This window comes from Salvelinus alpinus, chromosome 31 (assembly GCF_045679555.1).
Source record: "Salvelinus alpinus chromosome 31, SLU_Salpinus.1, whole genome shotgun sequence".
Lineage (NCBI taxonomy): Eukaryota > Metazoa > Chordata > Actinopteri > Salmoniformes > Salmonidae > Salvelinus > Salvelinus alpinus.
The window spans coordinates 34274855-34302033 of NC_092116.1; the positions used below are offsets into that span (position 1 = coordinate 34274855).

Sequence of the window (27179 nt, forward strand, 5' to 3'; positions counted from 1 at the left end):
ACTACCACAGTAACCTCTGATATGTGTGTTTATACTACCACAGTACCCTCTGATATGTGTATTTATACTACCACAGTACCCTCTGATATGTGTATTTATACTACCACAGTACCCAACCCTCTGATAAGTGTGTATTTATACTACCACAGTACCCTCTGATATGTGTATTTATACTACCACAGTACCAACCCTCTGATATGTGTATTTAAACTACCACAGTACCCTCTGATATGTGTATTTATACTACCACAGTACCCTCTGATGTGTATTTATACTACCACAGTTCCCTCTGATATGTGTATTTATACTACCACAGTTCCCTCTGATATGTGTATTTATACTACCACAGTTCCCTCTGATATGTGTATTTATACTACCACAGTACACTCTGATATGTTTATTTATACTACCACAGTAACCTCTGATATGTGTGTTTATACTACCACAGTACCCTCTGATATGTGTATTTATACTACCACAGTACCCTCTGATATGTGTATTTATACTACCACAGTACCCTCTGATATGTGTATTTATACTACCACAGTACCCTCTGATATGTGTATTTATACTACCACAGTACCCTCTGATATGTGTATTTATACTACCACAGTACCCTCTGATATGTGTATTTATACTACCACAGTACCCTCTGATATGTGTATTTATACTACCACAGTAACCTTTGATATGTGTATTTATACTACCACAGTACCCTCTGATATGTGTATTTATACTACCACAGTACCCTCTGATATGTGTATTTATACTACCACAGTACCCAACCCTCTGATAAGTGTGTATTTATACTACCACAGTACCCTCTGATATGTGTATTTATACTACCACAGTACCTTCTGATATGTGTATTTATACTACCACAGTACCCAACCCTCTGATATGTGTATTTATACTACCACAGTACCCAACCCTCTGATATGTGTATTTATACTACCACAGTACCCAACCCTCTGATATGTGAATTTATACTACCACAGTACCCAACCCTCTGATATGTGTATTTATACTACCACAGTACCCTCTGATATGTGTATTTATACTACCACAGTACCCTCTGATGTGTATTTATACTACCACAGTTCCCTCTGATATGTGTATTTATACTACCACAGTTCCCTCTGATATGTGTATTTATACTACCACAGTTCCCTCTGATATGTGTATTTATACTACCACAGTACACTCTGATATGTTTATTTATACTACCACAGTAACCTCTGATATGTGTGTTTATACTACCACAGTACCCTCTGATATGTGTATTTATACTACCACAGTACCCTCTGATATGTGTATTTATACTACCACAGTACCCTCTGATATGTGTATTTATACTACCACAGTACCCAACCCTCTGATATGTGTATTTATACTACCACAGTACCCTCTGATATGTGTATTTATACTACCACAGTACCTTCTGATATGTGTATTTATACTACCACAGTACCCAACCCTCTGATATGTGTATTTATACTACCACAGTACCCAACCCTCTGATATGTGAATTTATACTACCACAGTACCCAACCCTCTGATATGTGTATTTATACTACCACAGTACCCTCTGATATGTGTATTTATACTACCACAGTACCCTCTGATGTGTATTTATACTACCACAGTACCCTCTGATATGTGTATTTATACTACCACAGTACCCTCTGATGTGTATTTATACTACCACAGTACCAACCCTCTGATATGTGTATTTAAACTACCACAGTACCCAACCCTCTGATATGTGTATATTTATACTACCACAGTACCCTCTGATATGCGTATTTATACTACCACAGTACCCAACCCTCTGATATGTGTGTATTTATACTACCACAGTACCCTCTGATATGTGTATTTATACTACCACAGTACCCAACCCTCTGATATGTGTATTTATACTACCACAGTACCCAACCCTCTGATATGTGTATTTATACTACCACAGCACCCAACCCTCTGATAAGTGTGTATTTTACTACCACAGTACCCAACCCTCTGATATGTGTATTTATACTACCACAGTACCCAATCCTCTGATATGTGTATTTATACTACCACAGTACTCTCTGATATGTGTATTTATACTACCACAGTACCAACCCTCTGATATGTGTATTTAAACTACCACAGTACCCAACCCTCTGATATGTGTATTTATACTACCACAGTACCCTCTGATATGTGTATTGATATTACCACAGTACCCTCTGATATATATATTTATACTACCATAGTACCCTCTGATATGTGTATTTATACTACCACAGTACCCTCTGATATGTGTATTTATACTACCACAGTACCCTCTGATATGTGTATTTATACTACCACAGTACCCTCTGATATGTGTATTTATACTACCACAGTACCCTCTGATATGTGTATTTATACTACCACAGTAACCTCTGATATGTGTATTTATACTACCACAGTACCCTCTGATATGTGTATTTATACTACCACAGTACCCTCTGATATGTGTATTATACTACCACAGTACCCAACCCTCTGATAAGTGTGTATTTATACTACCACAGTACCCTCTGATATGTGTATTTATACTACCACAGTACCTTCTGATATGTGTATTTATACTACCACAGTACCCAACCCTCTGATATGTGTATTTATACTACCACAGTACCCAACCCTCTGATATGTGTATTTATACTACCACAGTACCCAACCCTCTGATATGTGAATTTATACTACCACAGTACCCAACCCTCTGATATGTGTATTTATACTACCACAGTACCCTCTGATATGTGTATTTATACTACCACAGTACCCTCTGATGTGTATTTATACTACCACAGTTCCCTCTGATATGTGTATTTATACTACCACAGTTCCCTCTGATATGTGTATTTATACTACCACAGTTCCCTCTGATATGTGTATTTATACTACCACAGTACACTCTGATATGTTTATTTATACTACCACAGTAACCTCTGATATGTGTGTTTATACTACCACAGTACCCTCTGATATGTGTATTTATACTACCACAGTACCCTCTGATATGTGTATTTAAACTACCACAGTACCCAACCCTCTGATATGTGTATTTATACTACCACAGTACCCTCTGATATGTGTATTTATACTACCACAGTACCCTCTGATATGTGTATTTATATTACCACAGTACCCTCTGATATATATATTTATACTACCACAGTACCCTCTGAAATGTGTATTTATACTACCACAGTACCCTCTGATATGTGTATTTATACTACCACAGTACCCTCTTATATGTGTATTTATACTACCACAGTACCCTCTGATATGTGTATTTATACTACCACACTACCCTCTGATATGTGTATTTATACTACCACAGTAACCTCTGATATGTGTATTTATACTACCACAGTACCTTCTGATATGTGTATTTATACTACCACAGTACCCAACCCTCTGATATGTGTATTTATACTATCACAGTACCCTCTGATATGTGTATTTATACTACCACAGTACCTTCTGATATGTGTATTTATACTACCACAGTACCCAACCCTCTGATATGTGTATTTATACTACCACAGTACCCAACCCTCTGATATGTGTATTTATACTACCACAGTACCCAACCCTCTGATATGTGAATTTATACTACCACAGTACCCAACCCTCTGATATGTGTATTTATACTACCACAGTACCCAACCCTCTGATATGTGTATTTATACTACCACAGTACCCTCTGATATGTGTATTTATACTACCACAGTACCCTCTGATATGTGTATTTATACTACCACAGTTCCCTCTGATATGTGTATTTATACTACCACAGTACCCTCTGATGTGTATTTATACTACCACAGTACCCTCTGATATGTGTATTATTACTACCACAGTACCCTCTGATATGTGTGTATTTATACTACCACAGTACCCTCTGATATGTGTATTTATACTACCACAGTACCCAACCCTCTGATAAGTGTGTATTTATACTACCACAGTACCCTCTGATATGTGTATTTATACTACCACAGTACCCTCTGATATGTGTATTTATACTACCACAGAACCCTCTGATATGTGTATTTATACTACCACAGTACCCTCTGATATGTGTATTTATACTACCACAGTACCCTCTGATATGTGTATTTATACTACCACAGCACCCAACCCTCTGATAAGTGTGTATTTTACTACCACAGTACCCAACCCTCTGATATGTGTATTTATACTACCACAGTACCCAATCCTCTGATATGTGTATTTATACTACCACAGTACTCTCTGATATGTGTATTTATACTACCACAGTACCCAATCCTCTGATATGTGTATTTATACTACCACAGTACTCTCTGATATGTGTATATATAATACCACAGTACCCAACCCTCTGATATGTGTATTTATACTACCACAGTACCCTCTGATATGTGTATTTATATTACCACAGTACCCTCTGATATATATATATTTATACTACCACAGTACCCTCTGATATGTGTATTTATACTACCACAGTACCCTCTGATATGTGTATTTATACTACCACAGTACCCTCTGATATGTGTATTTATACTACCACAGTACCCAACCCTCTGATATGTGTATTTATACTACCACAGTACCCTCTGATATGTCTATTTATACTACCACAGTACCTTCTGATATGTGTATTTATACTACCACAGTACCCAACCCTCTGATATGTGTATTTATACTACCACAGTACCCAACCCTCTGATATGTGAATTTATACTACCACAGTACCCAACCCTCTGATATGTGTATTTATACTACCACAGTACCCTCTGATATGTGTATTTATACTACCACAGTACCCTCTGATGTGTATTTATACTACCACAGTACCCTCTGATGTGTATTTATACTACCACAGTACCCTCTGATATGTGTATTTATACTACCACAGTACCCTCTGATGTGTATTTATACTACCACAGTACCAACCCTCTGATATGTGTATTTAAACTACCACAGTACCCAACCCTCTGATATGTGTATATTTATACTACCACAGTACCCTCTGATATGTGTATTTATACTACCACAGTACCCAACCCTCTGATATGTGTATTTATACTACCACAGTACCCAACCCTCTGATATGTGTATTTATACTACCACAGCACCCAACCCTCTGATAAGTGTGTATTTTACTACCACAGTACCCAACCCTCTGATATGCGTATTTATACTACCACAGTACCCAATCCTCTGATATGTGTATTTATACTACCACAGTACTCTCTGATATGTGTATTTATACTACCACAGTACCAACCCTCTGATATGTGTATTTAAACTACCACAGTACCCAACCCTCTGATATGTGTATTTATACTACCACAGTACCCTCTGATATGTGTATTTATATTACCACAGTACCCTCTGATATATATATTTATACTACCACAGTACCCTCTGATATGTGTATTTATACTACCACAGTACCCTCTGATATGTGTATTTATACTACCACAGTACCCTCTGATATGTGTATTTATACTACCACAGTACCCTCTGATATGTGTATTTATACTACCACAGTACCCTCTGATATGTGTATTTATACTACCACAGTAACCTCTGATATGTGTATTTATACTACCACAGTACCCTCTGATATGTGTATTTATACTACCACAGTACCCTCTGATATGTGTATTTATACTACCACAGTACCCAACCCTCTGATAAGTGTGTATTTATACTACCACAGTACCCTCTGATATGTGTATTTATACTACCACAGTACCCTCTGATATGTGTATTTATACTACCACAGTACCCAACCCTCTGATATGTGTATTTATACTACCACAGTACCCTCTGATATGTGTATTTATACTACCACAGTACCCTCTGATATGTGTATTTATACTACCACAGTACCTTCTGATATGTGTATTTATACTACCACAGTACCCAACCCTCTGATATGTGTATTTATACTACCACAGTACCCAACCCTCTGATATGTGTATTTATACTACCACAGTACCCAACCCTCTGATATGTGAATTTATACTACCACAGTACCCAACCCTCTGATATGTGTATTTATACTACCACAGTACCCTTTGATATGTGTATTTATACTACCACAGTACCCTCTGATGTGTATTTATACTACCACAGTTCCCTCTGATATGTGTATTTATACTACCACAGTTCCCTCTGATATGTGTATTTATACTACCACAGTTCCCTCTGATATGTGTATTTATACTACCACAGTACACTCTGATATGTTTATTTATACTACCACAGTAACCTCTGATATGTGTGTTTATACTACCACAGTACCCTCTGATATGTGTATTTATACTACCACAGTACCCTCTGATATGTGTATTTATACTACCACAGTACCCAACCCTCTGATAAGTGTGTATTTATACTACCACAGTACCCTCTGATATGTGTATTTATACTACCACAGTACCAACCCTCTGATATGTGTATTTAAACTACCACAGTACCCAACCCTCTGATATGTGTATTTATACTACCACAGTACCCTCTGATATGTGTATTTATACTACCACAGTACCCTCTGATATGTGTATTTATATTACCACAGTACCCTCTGATATATATATTTATACTACCACAGTACCCTCTGAAATGTGTATTTATACTACCACAGTACCCTCTGATATGTGTATTTATACTACCACAGTACCCTCTGATGTGTATTTATACTACCACAGTACCCAACCCTCTGATATGTGTATTTATACTATCACAGTACCCTCTGATATGTGTATTTATACTACCACAGTACCTTCTGATATGTGTATTTATACTACCACAGTACCTTCTGATATGTGTATTTATACTACCACAGTACCCAACCCTCTGATATGTGTATTTATACTACCACAGTACCCAACCCTCTGATATGTGAATTTATACTACCACAGTACCCAACCCTCTGATATGTGTATTTATACTACCACAGTACCCACCCCTCTGATATGTGTATTTATACTACCACAGTACCCTCTGATATGTGTATTTATACTACCACAGTACCTTCTGATATGTGTATTTATACTACCACAGTACCCTCTGATATGTGTGTATTTATACTACCACAGTACCCTCTGATATGTGTATTTATACTACCACAGTACCCAACCCTCTGATAAGTGTGTATTTATACTACCACAGTACCCTCTGATATGTGTATTTATACTACCACAGTACCCTCTGATATGTGTATTTATACTACCACAGAACCCTCTGATATGTGTATTTATACTACCACAGTACCCTCTGATATGTGTATTTATACTACCACAGTTCCCTCTGATATGTGTATTTATACTACCACAGAACCCTCTGATATGTGTATTTATACTACCACAGTACCCTCTGATATGTGTATTTATACTACCACAGTACCCTCTGATATGTGTATTATACTACCACAGTACCCAACCCTCTGATAAGTGTGTATTTATACTACCACAGTACCCTCTGATATGTGTATTTATACTACCACAGTACCTTCTGATATGTGTATTTATACTACCACAGTACCCAACCCTCTGATATGTGTATTTATACTACCACAGTACCCAACCCTCTGATATGTGTATTTATACTACCACAGTACCCAACCCTCTGATATGTGAATTTATACTACCACAGTACCCAACCCTCTGATATGTGTATTTATACTACCACAGTACCCTCTGATATGTGTATTTATACTACCACAGTACCCTCTGATGTGTATTTATACTACCACAGTTCCCTCTGATATGTGTATTTATACTACCACAGTTCCCTCTGATATGTGTATTTATACTACCACAGTTCCCTCTGATATGTGTATTTATACTACCACAGTACACTCTGATATGTTTATTTATACTACCACAGTAACCTCTGATATGTGTGTTTATACTACCACAGTACCCTCTGATATGTGTATTTATACTACCACAGTACCCTCTGATATGTGTATTTATACTACCACAGTACCCAACCCTCTGATAAGTGTGTATTTATACTACCACAGTACCCTCTGATATGTATATTTATACTACCACAGTACCAACCCTCTGATATGTGTATTTAAACTACCACAGTACCCTCTGATATGTGTATTTATACTACCACAGTACCCTCTGATGTGTATTTATACTACCACAGTTCCCTCTGATATGTGTATTTATACTACCACAGTTCCCTCTGATATGTGTATTTATACTACCACAGTTCCCTCTGATATGTGTATTTATACTACCACAGTACACTCTGATATGTTTATTTATACTACCACAGTAACCTCTGATATGTGTGTTTATACTACCACAGTACCCTCTGATATGTGTATTTATACTACCACAGTACCCTCTGATATGTGTATTTATACTACCACAGTACCCTCTGATATGTGTATTTATACTACCACAGTACCCTCTGATATGTGTATTTATACTACCACAGTACCCTCTGATATGTGTATTTATACTACCACAGTACCCTCTGATATGTGTATTTATACTACCACAGTACCCTCTGATATGTGTATTTATACTACCACAGTAACCTTTGATATGTGTATTTATACTACCACAGTACCCTCTGATATGTGTATTTATACTACCACAGTACCCAACCCTCTGATAAGTGTGTATTTATACTACCACAGTACCCTCTGATATGTGTATTTATACTACCACAGTACCTTCTGATATGTGTATTTATACTACCACAGTACCCAACCCTCTGATATGTGTATTTATACTACCACAGTACCCAACCCTCTGATATGTGTATTTATACTACCACAGTACCCAACCCTCTGATATGTGAATTTATACTACCACAGTACCCAACCCTCTGATATGTGTATTTATACTACCACAGTACCCTCTGATATGTGTATTTATACTACCACAGTACCCTCTGATGTGTATTTATACTACCACAGTTCCCTCTGATATGTGTATTTATACTACCACAGTTCCCTCTGATATGTGTATTTATACTACCACAGTTCCCTCTGATATGTGTATTTATACTACCACAGTACACTCTGATATGTTTATTTATACTACCACAGTAACCTCTGATATGTGTGTTTATACTACCACAGTACCCTCTGATATGTGTATTTATACTACCACAGTACCCTCTGATATGTGTATTTATACTACCACAGTACCCTCTGATATGTGTATTTATACTACCACAGTACCCAACCCTCTGATATGTGTATTTATACTACCACAGTACCCAACCCTCTGATATGTGAATTTATACTACCACAGTACCCAACCCTCTGATATGTGTATTTATACTACCACAGTACCCTCTGATATGTGTATTTATACTACCACAGTACCCTCTGATGTGTATTTATACTACCACAGTACCCTCGGATATGTGTATTTATACTACCACAGTACCCTCTGATGTGTATTTATACTACCACAGTACCAACCCTCTGATATGTGTATTTAAACTACCACAGTACCCAACCCTCTGATATGTGTATATTTATACTACCACAGTACCCTCTGATATGCGTATTTATACTACCACAGTACCCAACCCTCTGATATGTGTATATTTATACTACCACAGTACCCTCTGATATGTGTGTATTTATACTACCACAGTACCCTCTGATATGTGTATTTATACTACCACAGTACCCAACCCTCTGATAAGTGTGTATTTATACTACCACAGTACCCTCTGATATGTGTATTTATACTACCACAGTACCCTCTGATATGTGTATTTATACTACCACAGAACCCTCTGATATGTGTATTTATACTACCACAGTACCCTCTGATATGTGTATTTATACTACCACAGTTCCCTCTGATATGTGTATTTATACTACCACAGAACCCTCTGATATGTGTATTTATACTACCACAGTACCCTCTGATATGTGTATTTATACTACCACAGTACCCTCTGATATGTGTATTATACTACCACAGTACCCAACCCTCTGATAAGTGTGTATTTATACTACCACAGTACCCTCTGATATGTGTATTTATACTACCACAGTACCTTCTGATATGTGTATTTATACTACCACAGTACCCAACCCTCTGATATGTGTATTTATACTACCACAGTACCCAACCCTCTGATATGTGTATTTATACTACCACAGTACCCAACCCTCTGATATGTGAATTTATACTACCACAGTACCCAACCCTCTGATATGTGTATTTATACTACCACAGTACCCTCTGATATGTGTATTTATACTACCACAGTACCCTCTGATGTGTATTTATACTACCACAGTTCCCTCTGATATGTGTATTTATACTACCACAGTTCCCTCTGATATGTGTATTTATACTACCACAGTTCCCTCTGATATGTGTATTTATACTACCACAGTACACTCTGATATGTTTATTTATACTACCACAGTAACCTCTGATATGTGTGTTTATACTACCACAGTACCCTCTGATATGTGTATTTATACTACCACAGTACCCTCTGATATGTGTATTTATACTACCACAGTACCCAACCCTCTGATAAGTGTGTATTTATACTACCACAGTACCCTCTGATATGTATATTTATACTACCACAGTACCAACCCTCTGATATGTGTATTTAAACTACCACAGTACCCTCTGATATGTGTATTTATACTACCACAGTACCCTCTGATGTGTATTTATACTACCACAGTTCCCTCTGATATGTGTATTTATACTACCACAGTTCCCTCTGATATGTGTATTTATACTACCACAGTTCCCTCTGATATGTGTATTTATACTACCACAGTACACTCTGATATGTTTATTTATACTACCACAGTAACCTCTGATATGTGTGTTTATACTACCACAGTACCCTCTGATATGTGTATTTATACTACCACAGTACCCTCTGATATGTGTATTTATACTACCACAGTACCCTCTGATATGTGTATTTATACTACCACAGTACCCTCTGATATGTGTATTTATACTACCACAGTACCCTCTGATATGTGTATTTATACTACCACAGTACCCTCTGATATGTGTATTTATACTACCACAGTACCCTCTGATATGTGTATTTATACTACCACAGTAACCTTTGATATGTGTATTTATACTACCACAGTACCCTCTGATATGTGTATTTATACTACCACAGTACCCAACCCTCTGATAAGTGTGTATTTATACTACCACAGTACCCTCTGATATGTGTATTTATACTACCACAGTACCTTCTGATATGTGTATTTATACTACCACAGTACCCAACCCTCTGATATGTGTATTTATACTACCACAGTACCCAACCCTCTGATATGTGTATTTATACTACCACAGTACCCAACCCTCTGATATGTGAATTTATACTACCACAGTACCCAACCCTCTGATATGTGTATTTATACTACCACAGTACCCTCTGATATGTGTATTTATACTACCACAGTACCCTCTGATGTGTATTTATACTACCACAGTTCCCTCTGATATGTGTATTTATACTACCACAGTTCCCTCTGATATGTGTATTTATACTACCACAGTTCCCTCTGATATGTGTATTTATACTACCACAGTACACTCTGATATGTTTATTTATACTACCACAGTAACCTCTGATATGTGTGTTTATACTACCACAGTACCCTCTGATATGTGTATTTATACTACCACAGTACCCTCTGATATGTGTATTTATACTACCACAGTACCCTCTGATATGTGTATTTATACTACCACAGTACCCAACCCTCTGATATGTGTATTTATACTACCACAGTACCCAACCCTCTGATATGTGAATTTATACTACCACAGTACCCAACCCTCTGATATGTGTATTTATACTACCACAGTACCCTCTGATATGTGTATTTATACTACCACAGTACCCTCTGATGTGTATTTATACTACCACAGTACCCTCGGATATGTGTATTTATACTACCACAGTACCCTCTGATGTGTATTTATACTACCACAGTACCAACCCTCTGATATGTGTATTTAAACTACCACAGTACCCAACCCTCTGATATGTGTATATTTATACTACCACAGTACCCTCTGATATGCGTATTTATACTACCACAGTACCCAACCCTCTGATATGTGTATATTTATACTACCACAGTACCCTCTGATATGTGTATTTATACTACCACAGTACCCAACCCTCTGATATGTGTATTTATACTACCACAGTACCCAACCCTCTGATATGTGTATTTATACTACCACAGCACCCAACCCTCTGATAAGTGTGTATTTTACTACCACAGTACCCAACCCTCTGATATGTGTATTTATACTACCACAGTACCCAATCCTCTGATATGTGTATTTATACTACCACAGTACTCTCTGATATGTGTATTTATACTACCACAGTACCAACCCTCTGATATGTGTATTTAAACTACCACAGTACCCAACCCTCTGATATGTGTATTTATACTACCACAGTACCCTCTGATATGTGTATTTATATTACCACAGTACCCTCTGATATATATATTTATACTACCACAGTACCCTCTGATATGTGTATTTATACTACCACAGTACCCTCTGATATGTGTATTTATACTACCACAGTACCCTCTGATATGTGTATTTATACTACCACAGTACCCTCTGATATGTGTATTTATACTACCACAGTACCCTCTGATATGTGTATTTATACTACCACAGTAACCTCTGATATGTGTATTTATACTACCACAGTACCCTCTGATATGTGTATTTATACTACCACAGTACCCTCTGATATGTGTATTATACTACCACAGTACCCAACCCTCTGATAAGTGTGTATTTATACTACCACAGTACCCTCTGATATGTGTATTTATACTACCACAGTACCTTCTGATATGTGTATTTATACTACCACAGTACCCAACCCTCTGATATGTGTATTTATACTACCACAGTACCCAACCCTCTGATATGTGTATTTATACTACCACAGTACCCAACCCTCTGATATGTGAATTTATACTACCACAGTACCCAACCCTCTGATATGTGTATTTATACTACCACAGTACCCTCTGATATGTGTATTTATACTACCACAGTACCCTCTGATGTGTATTTATACTACCACAGTTCCCTCTGATATGTGTATTTATACTACCACAGTTCCCTCTGATATGTGTATTTATACTACCACAGTTCCCTCTGATATGTGTATTTATACTACCACAGTACACTCTGATATGTTTATTTATACTACCACAGTAACCTCTGATATGTGTGTTTATACTACCACAGTACCCTCTGATATGTGTATTTATACTACCACAGTACCCTCTGATATGTGTATTTATACTACCACAGTACCAACCCTCTGATATGTGTATTTATACTACCACAGTACCCAACCCTCTGATATGTGTATTTATACTACCACAGTACCCTCTGATATGTGTATTTATACTACCACAGTACCCTCTGATATGTGTATTTATATTACCACAGTACCCTCTGATATATATATTTATACTACCACAGTACCCTCTGAAATGTGTAGTTATACTACCACAGTACCCTCTGATATGTGTATTTATACTACCACAGTACCCTCTTATATGTGTATTTATACTACCACAGTACCCTCTGATATGTGTATTTATACTACCACACTACCCTCTGATATGTGTATTTATACTACCACAGTAACCTCTGATATGTGTATTTATACTACCACAGTACCCTCTGATATGTGTATTTATACTACCACAGTACCCAACCCTCTGATATGTGTATTTATACTATCACAGTACCCTCTGATATGTGTATTTATACTACCACAGTACCTTCTGATATGTGTATTTATACTACCACAGTACCCAACCCTCTGATATGTGTATTTATACTACCACAGTACCCAACCCTCTGATATGTGTATTTATACTACCACAGTACCCAACCCTCTGATATGTGAATTTATACTACCACAGTACCCAACCCTCTGATATGTGTATTTATACTACCACAGTACCCAACCCTCTGATATGTGTATTTATACTACCACAGTTCCCTCTGATATGTGTATTTATACTACCACAGTACCCTCTGATGTGTATTTATACTACCACAGTACCCTCTGATATGTGTATTATTACTACCACAGTACCCTCTGATATGTGTGTATTTATACTACCACAGTACCCTCTGATATGTGTATTTATACTACCACAGTACCCAACCCTCTGATAAGTGTGTATTTATACTACCACAGTACCCTCTGATATGTGTATTTATACTACCACAGTACCCTCTGATATGTGTATTTATACTACCACAGAACCCTCTGATATGTGTATTTATACTACCACAGTACCCTCTGATATGTGTATTTATACTACCACAGTACCCTCTGATATGTGTATTTATACTACCACAGCACCCAACCCTCTGATAAGTGTGTATTTTACTACCACAGTACCCAACCCTCTGATATGTGTATTTATACTACCACAGTACTCTCTGATATGTGTATATATAATACCACACTACCCAATCCTCTGATATGTGTATTTATACTACCACAGTACTCTCTGATATGTGTATTTATACTACCACAGTACCCAATCCTCTGATATGTGTATTTATACTACCACAGTACTCTCTGATATGTGTATATATAATACCACAGTACCCAACCCTCTGATATGTGTATTTATACTACCACAGTACCCTCTGATATGTGTATTTATATTACCACAGTACCCTCTGATATATATATTTATACTACCACAGTACCCTCTGATATGTGTATTTATACTACCACAGTACCCTCTGATATGTGTATTTATACTACCACAGTACCCTCTGATATGTGTATTTATACTACCACAGTATCCAACCCTCTGATATGTGTATTTATACTACCACAGTACCCTCTGATATGTCTATTTATACTACCACAGTACCTTCTGATATGTGTATTTATACTACCACAGTACCCAACCCTCTGATATGTGTATTTATACTACCACCGTACCCAACCCTCTGATATGTGAATTTATACTACCACAGTACCCAACCCTCTGATATGTGTATTTATACTACCACAGTACCCTCTGATATGTGTATTTATACTACCACAGTACCCTCTGATGTGTATTTATACTACCACAGTACCCTCTGATGTGTATTTATACTACCACAGTACCCTCTGATATGTGTATTTATACTACCACAGTACCCTCTGATGTGTATTTATACTACCACAGTACCAACCCTCTGATATGTGTATTTAAACTACCACAGTACCCAACCCTCTGATATGTGTATATTTATACTACCACAGTACCCTCTGATATGCGTATTTATACTACCACAGTACCCAACCCTCTGATATGTGTATATTTATACTACCACAGTACCCTCTGATATGTGTATTTATACTACCACAGTACCCAACCCTCTGATATGTGTATTTATACTACCACAGTACCCAACCCTCTGATATGTGTATTTATACTACCACAGCACCCAACCCTCTGATATGTTTATTTATACTACCACAGTAACCTCTGATATGTGTGTTTATACTACCACAGTACCCTCTGATATGTGTATTTATACTACCACAGTACCCTCTGATATGTGTATTTATACTACCACAGTACCAACCCTCTGATATGTGTATTTAAACTACCACAGTACCCAACCCTCTGATATGTGTATTTATACTACCACAGTACCCTCTGATATGTGTATTTATACTACCACAGTACCCTCTGATATGTGTATTTATATTACCACAGTACCCTCTGATATATATATTTATACTACCACAGTACCCTCTGAAATGTGTAGTTATACTACCACAGTACCCTCTGATATGTGTATTTATACTACCACAGTACCCTCTTATATGTGTATTTATACTACCACAGTACCCTCTGATATGTGTATTTATACTACCACACTACCCTCTGATATGTGTATTTATACTACCACAGTAACCTCTGATATGTGTATTTATACTACCACAGTACCCTCTGATATGTGTATTTATACTACCACAGTACCCAACCCTCTGATATGTGTATTTATACTATCACAGTACCCTCTGATATGTGTATTTATACTACCACAGTACCTTCTGATATGTGTATTTATACTACCACAGTACCCAACCCTCTGATATGTGTATTTATACTACCACAGTACCCAACCCTCTGATATGTGTATTTATACTACCACAGTACCCAACCCTCTGATATGTGAATTTATACTACCACAGTACCCAACCCTCTGATATGTGTATTTATACTACCACAGTACCCAACCCTCTGATATGTGTATTTATACTACCACAGTTCCCTCTGATATGTGTATTTATACTACCACAGTACCCTCTGATGTGTATTTATACTACCACAGTACCCTCTGATATGTGTATTATTACTACCACAGTACCCTCTGATATGTGTGTATTTATACTACCACAGTACCCTCTGATATGTGTATTTATACTACCACAGTACCCAACCCTCTGATAAGTGTGTATTTATACTACCACAGTACCCTCTGATATGTGTATTTATACTACCACAGTACCCTCTGATATGTGTATTTATACTACCACAGAACCCTCTGATATGTGTATTTATACTACCACAGTACCCTCTGATATGTGTATTTATACTACCACAGTACCCTCTGATATGTGTATTTATACTACCACAGCACCCAACCCTCTGATAAGTGTGTATTTTACTACCACAGTACCCAACCCTCTGATATGTGTATTTATACTACCACAGTACTCTCTGATATGTGTATATATAATACCACACTACCCAATCCTCTGATATGTGTATTTATACTACCACAGTACTCTCTGATATGTGTATTTATACTACCACAGTACCCAATCCTCTGATATGTGTATTTATACTACCACAGTACTCTCTGATATGTGTATATATAATACCACAGTACCCAACCCTCTGATATGTGTATTTATACTACCACAGTACCCTCTGATATGTGTATTTATATTACCACAGTACCCTCTGATATATATATTTATACTACCACAGTACCCTCTGATATGTGTATTTATACTACCACAGTACCCTCTGATATGTGTATTTATACTACCACAGTACCCTCTGATATGTGTATTTATACTACCACAGTATCCAACCCTCTGATATGTGTATTTATACTACCACAGTACCCTCTGATATGTCTATTTATACTACCACAGTACCTTCTGATATGTGTATTTATACTACCACAGTACCCAACCCTCTGATATGTGTATTTATACTACCACCGTACCCAACCCTCTGATATGTGAATTTATACTACCACAGTACCCAACCCTCTGATATGTGTATTTATACTACCACAGTACCCTCTGATATGTGTATTTATACTACCACAGTACCCTCTGATGTGTATTTATACTACCACAGTACCCTCTGATGTGTATTTATACTACCACAGTACCCTCTGATATGTGTATTTATACTACCACAGTACCCTCTGATGTGTATTTATACTACCACAGTACCAACCCTCTGATATGTGTATTTAAACTACCACAGTACCCAACCCTCTGATATGTGTATATTTATACTACCACAGTACCCTCTGATATGCGTATTTATACTACCACAGTACCCAACCCTCTGATATGTGTATATTTATACTACCACAGTACCCTCTGATATGTGTATTTATACTACCACAGTACCCAACCCTCTGATATGTGTATTTATACTACCACAGTACCCAACCCTCTGATATGTGTATTTATACTACCACAGCACCCAACCCTCTGATAAGTGTGTATTTTACTACCACAGTACCCAACCCTCTGATATGCGTATTTATACTACCACAGTACCCAATCCTCTGATATGTGTATTTATACTACCACAGTACTCTCTGATATGTGTATTTATACTACCACAGTACCAACCCTCTGATATGTGTATTTAAACTACCACAGTACCCAACCCTCTGATATGTGTATTTATACTACCACAGTACCCTCTGATATGTGTATTTATATTACCACAGTACCCTCTGATATATATATTTATACTACCACAGTACCCTCTGATATGTGTATTTATACTACCACAGTACCCTCTGATATGTGTATTTATACTACCACAGTACCCTCTGATATGTGTATTTATACTACCACAGTACCCTCTGATATGTGTATTTATACTACCACAGTACCCTCTGATATGTGTATTTATACTACCACAGTAACCTCTGATATGTGTATTTATACTACCACAGTACCCTCTGATATGTGTATTTATACTACCACAGTACCCTCTGATATGTGTATTTATACTACCACAGTACCCAACCCTCTGATAAGTGTGTATTTATACTACCACAGTACCCTCTGATATGTGTATTTATACTACCACAGTACCCTCTGATATGTGTATTTATACTACCACAGTACCCAACCCTCTGATATGTGTATTTATACTACCACAGTACCCTCTGATATGTGTATTTATACTACCACAGTACCCTCTGATATGTGTATTTATACTACCACAGTACCTTCTGATATGTGTATTTATACTACCACAGTACCCAACCCTCTGATATGTGTATTTATACTACCACAGTACCCAACCCTCTGATATGTGTATTTATACTACCACAGTACCCAACCCTCTGATATGTGAATTTATACTACCACAGTACCCAACCCTCTGATATGTGTATTTATACTACCACAGTACCCTTTGATATGTGTATTTATACTACCACAGTACCCTCTGATGTGTATTTATACTACCACAGTTCCCTCTGATATGTGTATTTATACTACCACAGTTCCCTCTGATATGTGTATTTATACTACCACAGTTCCCTCTGATATGTGTATTTATACTACCACAGTACACTCTGATATGTTTATTTATACTACCACAGTAACCTCTGATATGTGTGTTTATACTACCACAGTACCCTCTGATATGTGTATTTATACTACCACAGTACCCTCTGATATGTGTATTTATACTACCACAGTACCCAACCCTCTGATAAGTGTGTATTTATACTACCACAGTACCCTCTGATATGTGTATTTATACTACCACAGTACCAACCCTCTGATATGTGTATTTAAACTACCACAGTACCCAACCCTCTGATATGTGTATTTATACTACCACAGTACCCTCTGATATGTGTATTTATACTACCACAGTACCCTCTGATATGTGTATTTATATTACCACAGTACCCTCTGATATATATATTTATACTACCACAGTACCCTCTGAAATGTGTATTTATACTACCACAGTACCCTCTGATATGTGTATTTATACTACCACAGTACCCTCTGATATGTGTATTTATACTACCACAGTACCCAACCCTCTGATATGTGTATTTATACTATCACAGTACCCTCTGATATGTGTTTTTATACTACCACAGTACCTTCTGATATGTGTATTTATACTACCACAGTACCCAACCCTCTGATATGTGTATTTATACTACCACAGTACCCAACCCTCTGATATGTGTATTTATACTACCACAGTACCCAACCCTCTGATATGTGAATTTATACTACCACAGTACCCAACCCTCTGATATGTGTATTTATACTACCGCAGTACCCACCCCTCTGATATGTGTATTTATACTACCACAGTACCCTCTGATATGTGTATTTATACTACCACAGTACCCTCTGATATGTGTATTTATACTACCACAGTACCCTCTGATATGTGTGTATTTATACTACCACAGTACCCTCTGATATGTGTATTTATACTACCACAGTACCCAACCCTCTGATAAGTGTGTATTTATACTACCACAGTACCCTCTGATATGTGTATTTATACTACCACAGTACCCTCTGATATGTGTATTTATACTACCACAGTTCCCTCTGATATGTGTATTTATACTACCACAGAACCCTCTGATATGTGTATTTATACTACCACAGTACCCTCTGATATGTTTATTTATACAACCACAGTACCCTCTGATGTGTGTATTTATACTACCACAGTACCCTCTGATATGTGTATTTATACTACCACAGTACCCAACCCTCTGATATGTGTATTTATACCTCCACAGTACCCTCTATGTGTATTTATACTACCACAGTACCCTCTGATATGTGTATTTATACTACCACAGTACCCTCTGATATGTATATTTATACTACCACAGTACCCAACCCTCTGATATGTGTATTTATACTAACACAGTACCCAACCCTCTGATATGTGTATTTATACTACCACAGTACCCTCTGATATGTGTATTTATACTACCACAGTACCCAACCCTCTGATATGTGTATTTATACTACCACAGTACCCAACCCTCTGATATGTGTATTTATACTACCACAGTACCCTCTGATATGTGTATTTATACTACCACAGTACCCTCTGATATGTGTATTTATACTACCACAGTACCCTCTGATATGTGTATTTATACTACCACAGTACCCAACCCTCTGATATGTGTATTTATACTACCACAGTACCCTCTGATATGTGTATTTATACTACCACAGTACCCAACCCTCTGATATGTGTATTTATACTACCACAGTACCCAACCCTCTGATATGTGTATTTATACTACCACAGTACCCTCTGATAAGTGTGTATTTATACTACCACAGTACCATCTGATATGTGTATTTATACTACCACAGTACCCTCTGATATGTGTATTTATACTACCACAGTACCCTCTGATATGTGTATTTATACTACCACAGTACCCAACCAGGAGCCTCCTACAGAGCTCACAGTTCATCACTGTCCTTTCCCTGGTGGGGAGAAGACCAGAAGAGGGTGATGTCCTTCCTGTCTCCAAGTTCTGCCTCAAAATGCGCTGGGGTGAGTTTTTACACAATGAATGAGAAGCTTAGAAATGGTATTTTAATATTTTATTCTCTCATGATCTATAAATGTCTCAGGATGCCACTGGGTAAACATTATCTTACTGAATGATGAACCTTGAAATAAAGGATTTCTATTGTTTCATGAAATAAGAAATTGATTGATAGTATTTCATGTTATACAAGCCAACATTCAAGGCTACACTTTATGTAAACAATTATCAAATAAACGTCCACATCTTTAAATCACAACTACAAAGGTAATTTTACAAGAAGTCGGTTGGGTAGTTTCTCTACATGACCGAGAGGTTTTGTTTAAATCCATTGATGACTTTTAGTTTTATTGAAGAAGAAAAAGGGTTTTGAGGCCCTGAAGTAAATATACTTGCTGCTTCTCTTTTTGTTAAATTATTGACCTGTGGAACATTCACCTACTGGGTCAATTGTAACATTTAATATCCGCCACTCGGTTGAATTGTAAACAACTGGTACTTCCTAGCAACATACTTAGTGTGTAATGGTAGCTGAGATATGTTGTTTGTATAAAAATATTATTAATAAACTGAAGTCTAAAAGTGTTAGTTTGTTCCCCATTCTCCTCTACTCTTACTGAGAAAAGGCCTCAACTGAAGAATCTACAGCTGCTGAGTCTGAGGTGTTAAACAGTCCAGTGCTGCTCTGACCACAGTGTTGTTAGGAACCACATTTTCTAACTCTACATACACAGCCTTGTGTCAACTCTTACTGTGAACTACTTCAGTTACTGGAAATAAACTCAGCAGTGTTCAGACCACAGAATACACCAAGTTGTACACAACGTCCTCCAACAACACCAGTAAATGAAACATCAATTAATTAATTAAACATCTTCCTCCGTTTCATTCAGTTGGACACATCTTCCTCCATTTCATTCAGTTGGACACATCTTCCTCCGTTTCATTCAGTTGGACACATCTTCCTCCGTTTCATTCAGTTGGACACATCTTCCTCCGTTTCATTCAGTTGGACACATCTTCCTCCGTTTCATTCAGTTGGACACATCTTCCTCCGTTTCATTCAGTTGGACACATCTTCCTCTGTTTCATTCAGTTGGACACATCTTCCTCCGTTTCATTCAGTTGGACACCTCTTCCTCTGTTTCATTCAGTTGGACACATCTTCCTCCATTTCATTTAGTTGTACACATCTTCCTCCGTTTCATTCAGTTGGACACATCTTCCTCCGTTTCATTCAGTTGGACACCTCTTCCTCCATTTCATTCAGTTGGACACATCATCCTCCATTTCATTTAGTTGGACACATCTTCCTCCATTTCATGCAGTTGGACACATCTTCCTACATTTCATTCAGTTGGACACATTTTCCTCCGTTTCATTCAGTTGACCACATCTCCCTCCATTTCATTCAGTTGTAATCATATCTGTAATGTATGTGAGGCCTTTGAGACCTCATACTAAATATGTTGACTTGCTGGTCAAGGGAAATGTAAGTGTTACTTCTTTGAGTTGCTGAGTCAGAGACGCTAAGCCTTGTGGGATATCACTGTTGTAATAGTGTAATGAGTATCTTCTGACAGACTCTATGCTGAGTAAAGTCATGTTTTTATCCTAAAACATTGTTCTACCAGAACCAAAGTGTGGATGCAGTCACTATTTAGAGCAGTCTAATCTCGTTAACCCAGAACTATAATCTTGTCTGATTAAGTTCTGGGTCCATACGTGTTAGAAACTACAGGTGAGTCACATGTTATTTGTTACAGCAGTTTCCGTGTGGTCCCGTGTGGCTCAGTTGGTAGAGCATGGCGCTTGCAACGCCAGGGTTGTGGGTTCATTCCCCACGGGGGGACCAGGATGAATATGTATGAACTTTCCAATTTGTAAGTCGCTCTGGATAAGAGCGTCTGCTAAATGACTTAAATGTAAATGTAAATGTAAATGAAACATACAGAGGGGTTTATGCAAATCAACCCTTTCTGTCTTGACATCTGAAGGAGGAGTCTCTGAAAACCTATATAAATCAGTCTGTCCTGACTCAGCTCAACAGTCTCTCCAGTCTACCAACTGGTCTCTGAAATAACTATTTAAAGCAGTCTGTCCTGACTCAGCTCAACAGTCTCCAGTCTACCAACTGGTCTCTGAAATAACTATTTAAAGCAGTCTGTCCTGACTCAGCTCAACAGTCTCCAGTCTACCAACTGGTCTCTGAAATAACTATTTAAAGCAGTCTGACCTGACTCAGATCAACAGTCTCCAGTCTACCAACTGGTCTCTGTAACTTCATCTTTGTCTCTGTGGTGTACAGTCTTCAGGTGATGATGGGGGTATTGAATCATCTCTCTACTCTCCTCCTTCTCTCTCTCCTTCCTCCTGCTCTCTCTCATGTAGTGGAGAAGTTCAGTGATGTTCCAGACTGTGAGAAGTTCTTCCTGGAGGGGACAACTCCAAATCCCCCAGGTATTTTGGTTGATGGGACAGTCCAGGACCAGAACCACTACAAGCTGATCTGCCAGTTGTACAACAACATCTACAGGTTTGCAACTCTCTACGACACGACCAACAGGATCCCTGTGTTCTCAGCCTACAGCTTCACTGATCTTCCTACAGACCGCAGACCAAGTCAACCCTGGATGATCGAGCCCCAGGTAGGACTAACGTTTTGTCATATAACATGTGTATTTGTTTACTGCTATAGACAAACAGTTTCTTTGAGACACGAATGTGTTGCAACCATTTTCAGCTTAAGTCTGGATTGCTATATTATGACTTCTTTTACGAGTTAATGTCTAAACTTGTTAAAGAGTTTTAATGTCTAAACGTGTTAATGTATAAACTTGTTGTTGAGTTGTAATGTCTAAACTTGTTAAAGAGTTGTAATGTCTAAACTAGTTAAAGAGTTGTAATGTCTAAACTAGTTAAAGAGTTGTAATGTCTCAACTAGTTAAAGAGTTGTAATTTCTAAACTAGTTAAAGAGTTGTAATGTCTAAACTAGTTAAAGAGTTGTAATTTCTAAACTAGTTAAAGAGTTGTAATGTCTAAACTAGTTAAAGAGTTGTAATGTCTAAACTAGTTATAGTTGTAATGTCTGAACTTGTTAAAGAGTTTTAATGTCTAAACTTGTTAAAGAGTTTTAATGTCTAAACTTGTTAAAGAGTTGTAATGTCTAAACTTGTTAAAGAGTTTTAATGTCTGACTGATGTTTCTGCAGCTTGAAGATAAAAATATAAAAGAGATGAAAACCCAACAAGAGTTGAAGATGCTTAATAATAAAACAGACATAAGAGTCGACCATCAGGCTGTGGACGCAGACTACAGTGCAACAATAAGTAGCATGGATCTGGACAGAGGTCACCTGTTCCCATGTCAAGCCGCACCTGATGATGCTACCGTGAGGTCCACTTTCACCCTGACAAACGCCGTTCCCCAGGAAAGAGGCTTCAACCGAGGCAGATGGTGTAAAATGGAGTGCAAAGTCAGAGTAGCTCTTATGAACTGTAAGAATAACAACGACAAGATAGAAGCCTATGTGGTGACTGGAGCAGTTCCCAACAACAACAACGTAATACTGAACAACAGAGTGAACATCCCATATCTCCTGTGGACAGCCTACTGCTGTTACAACAACAAGGACAAGAAGTGGATGGCCGGAGCATACTGGGGGGAGAACAAAAAGGACAATGGGAAAATATTGAACCTGGAAACCTTGGGAGCACTCGAAGTCAAGTTGAAGGAAAGCTACAATGTTGATGTCAAGGTGTTTCACGATAAATGTCCAAGAAAAGTTAATGTACAACAGGTTGAGAGTGTAGAAGAGGAGCCGGGGAAAAAGAGGGAAGGGAGCGGAGAGGGGAGCAATAAGATGGAGAGAACAACAGGGGAGTTAAAGGAATGTGATGATGAGGATGGATGTGATTGTGACTGTGATGAAAAGTAATGAGTTTTGTCCAGTGGTAATTCCCACAACTATTGAGTACACATTGGTTAAGTAATAAGGGGTAAATGGTTATAATAGGGTTATAATGGTTATAATAAGGGTTATAATGGTTATAATAAGGGTTATAATGGTTATAATAGGGTTATAATGGTTATAATAAGGGTTATAATGGTTATAATAAGGGTTATAATGGTTATAATAAGGGTTATTATTCTGCCCTTGAGTTGCGTTCCCATGCAAAACTAGACAGATAGCTAACAACTAAGTCTTCAATAAAACTCCCAAGGCGTAACTTTTCTTGAATGAATATATTGTAAACGTTTATGTTGTAAAACTGCAAAACACAGAAAAGAATATACTTTAGTATTCAATTCACACCAACATACTGTAGCTGTACATTATACATTTGAAGTTGCATGAATACAAAGCACGTGCTACGGTACCATGCATCTGGCATGATGCCAAACCATATAGCTAATTGCTTTCTCATATGGTAATTGACTAACTCCTTTCATTACTCTAATAATGTACAACCATCTATGTAGAATAACAAGGCATATTACACTAGAAACAGTAACAAAAATACAGTATTGTATATTTTACAATTCGTTTGCATGACGCACGAGCAAAGTAATACAGCTAACATCATACATGAAAGGCATTGCAATTTGTGAGTAAATGCAACCAACCAACATTGATATGTAAGAAACTCTATCAATAACAAGATTATCATCATTAGCTAAATGCTTGAATCGAACTTACAAACAAATATTTTCCAAGGCTGAAGCGTGACAAGAAATAACTACACTGAAAGACCTGCACCGTAGCGTTGTTTTTAGCTGCTTCTAAGCGTGCAGAACGAATTCTCTACTTCCTGTTTGTGTACACTCTAAGTACCAGAAAGCTCCACTAGGGGGCAAATAACATCATGGAACACAATGAAAATCCATTTTAACTATTGTAATAAAATAATCTGTTACCTTCTAACAGGATGGCAGCACAGTTATAATGGTTATAATAAGGGTTATAATGGTTATAATGGTTATAATAGGGTTATAATAGTTATAATAAGGGTTATAATAGTTATAATAAGGGTTATAATGGTTATAATAATGGTTATAATGGTTATAATAAGGGTTATAATGGTTATAATAAGGGTTATAATGGTTATAATAAGGGTTATAATGGTTATAATAAGGGTTATAATGGTTATAATAAGGGTTATAATGGTTATAATTAAACAAGTTTAAGGGTTATAAACATTAAAGACAAGCTCTGTTATTTTGGCGACTAAGAAAGTATATTTTAAACCTCCCACTTTGTGCTTGATGTATCAATGTGTCGTTCAAACATATAGAATCTATGAGCAGAATTACTCTTTCCCTACATTTCACCCCCCCTAGCAAATTGAGTCTTAGCCAATGAGCATCAGCCCCTCACATGTGAGTGAAAGCTAGTGTGGTGGCAGAATTTGTGTTGAACTGTTGTAACTTCTCACGGGACATGTTCTGTGTTGGACTGTGATGTCATGCCTTTCATAGAGTCCTGGTGTGTCTGTACCTTAAACACAAGGCCATTGTGTTCTGGAACTGTTGCTGGTATAAATAACTGTAACAATCTGATGGTATTATCACCTCCCACTATATAAGGGACATGGAACCATTTACTCAGGGGGTTCTTCCCTGTGAAATCACAATCATCTCCTCTGCAGCTGCTTGATTAAAGATCTTTCTATTCAATTAAAAAGTCTCTGCCTTCATCTTTGGATCTAATCTTCTACAACATTTGGTGCCGTGACCCAGATGGACTCAGACATCCCTCTGGCCACAACTTAAAGAAGATAAGAGACCTTATTAAAACATCTCTGTGACGGACTGTCTGTTGTCCAGCCGAGCATTAATGGTGAAAGACCTCTTGTCCTCCTCAGCCACAAAATGTTGGTGTTCAATTTGGCAGAACTATTTATTCACTATAATAATGAATCTAACCGGTTAACATGAATCAATGGGAGCACAGTGGTGTCTCCAATAGTAGGGATTGGTTTACCTATAATCACCTGAAATATACTGTTGGACCAGTATATTAGGAGGGATTGGTTTACCTATAATCACCTGAAATATACTGTTGGACCAGTATATTAGGAGGGATTGGTTTACCTATAATCACCTGAAATATACTGTTGGACCAGTGTATTAGGAGGGATTGGTTTACCTATAATCACCTGAAATATACTGTTGGACCAGTATATTAGGAGGGATTGGTTTACCTATAATCACCTGAAATATACTGT

At 37.3% G+C, this 27179-nt stretch overlaps 1 protein-coding gene and 1 long non-coding RNA gene across 4 annotated transcripts in view; one reads left to right on the forward strand and one right to left on the reverse strand.

Annotated features, from left to right (window-relative positions):
- The window catches only part of LOC139561359 (endonuclease domain-containing 1 protein-like), a 48906-nt gene extending 23860 nt beyond the window's left edge, over positions 1-25046 (forward strand). For 2 of the 3 annotated variants that reach the window (XM_071378389.1, XM_071378390.1), the window contains 3 exons: positions 20836-20956; positions 23343-23599; positions 24164-25046. In XM_071378389.1, the coding sequence (XP_071234490.1) occupies positions 20836-20956; positions 23343-23599; positions 24164-24889 (1104 nt within the window). In that variant the 3' untranslated portion in view covers positions 24890-25046. The remainder of the gene's footprint in view (positions 1-20835; positions 20957-23342; positions 23600-24163) is intronic. The other variant, XM_071378391.1, reaches the window with a different exon arrangement.
- Positions 25047-25182: 136 nt separating this feature from the next.
- Positions 25183-26038, reverse strand: LOC139561360 (uncharacterized). The gene is made up of 2 exons (XR_011672114.1): positions 25652-26038; positions 25183-25223 (listed from the first exon to the last, which is right to left on the reverse strand). It is a non-coding gene; the product is annotated as an uncharacterized lncRNA (long non-coding RNA).
- Positions 26039-27179: the final 1141 nt, after the last annotated feature.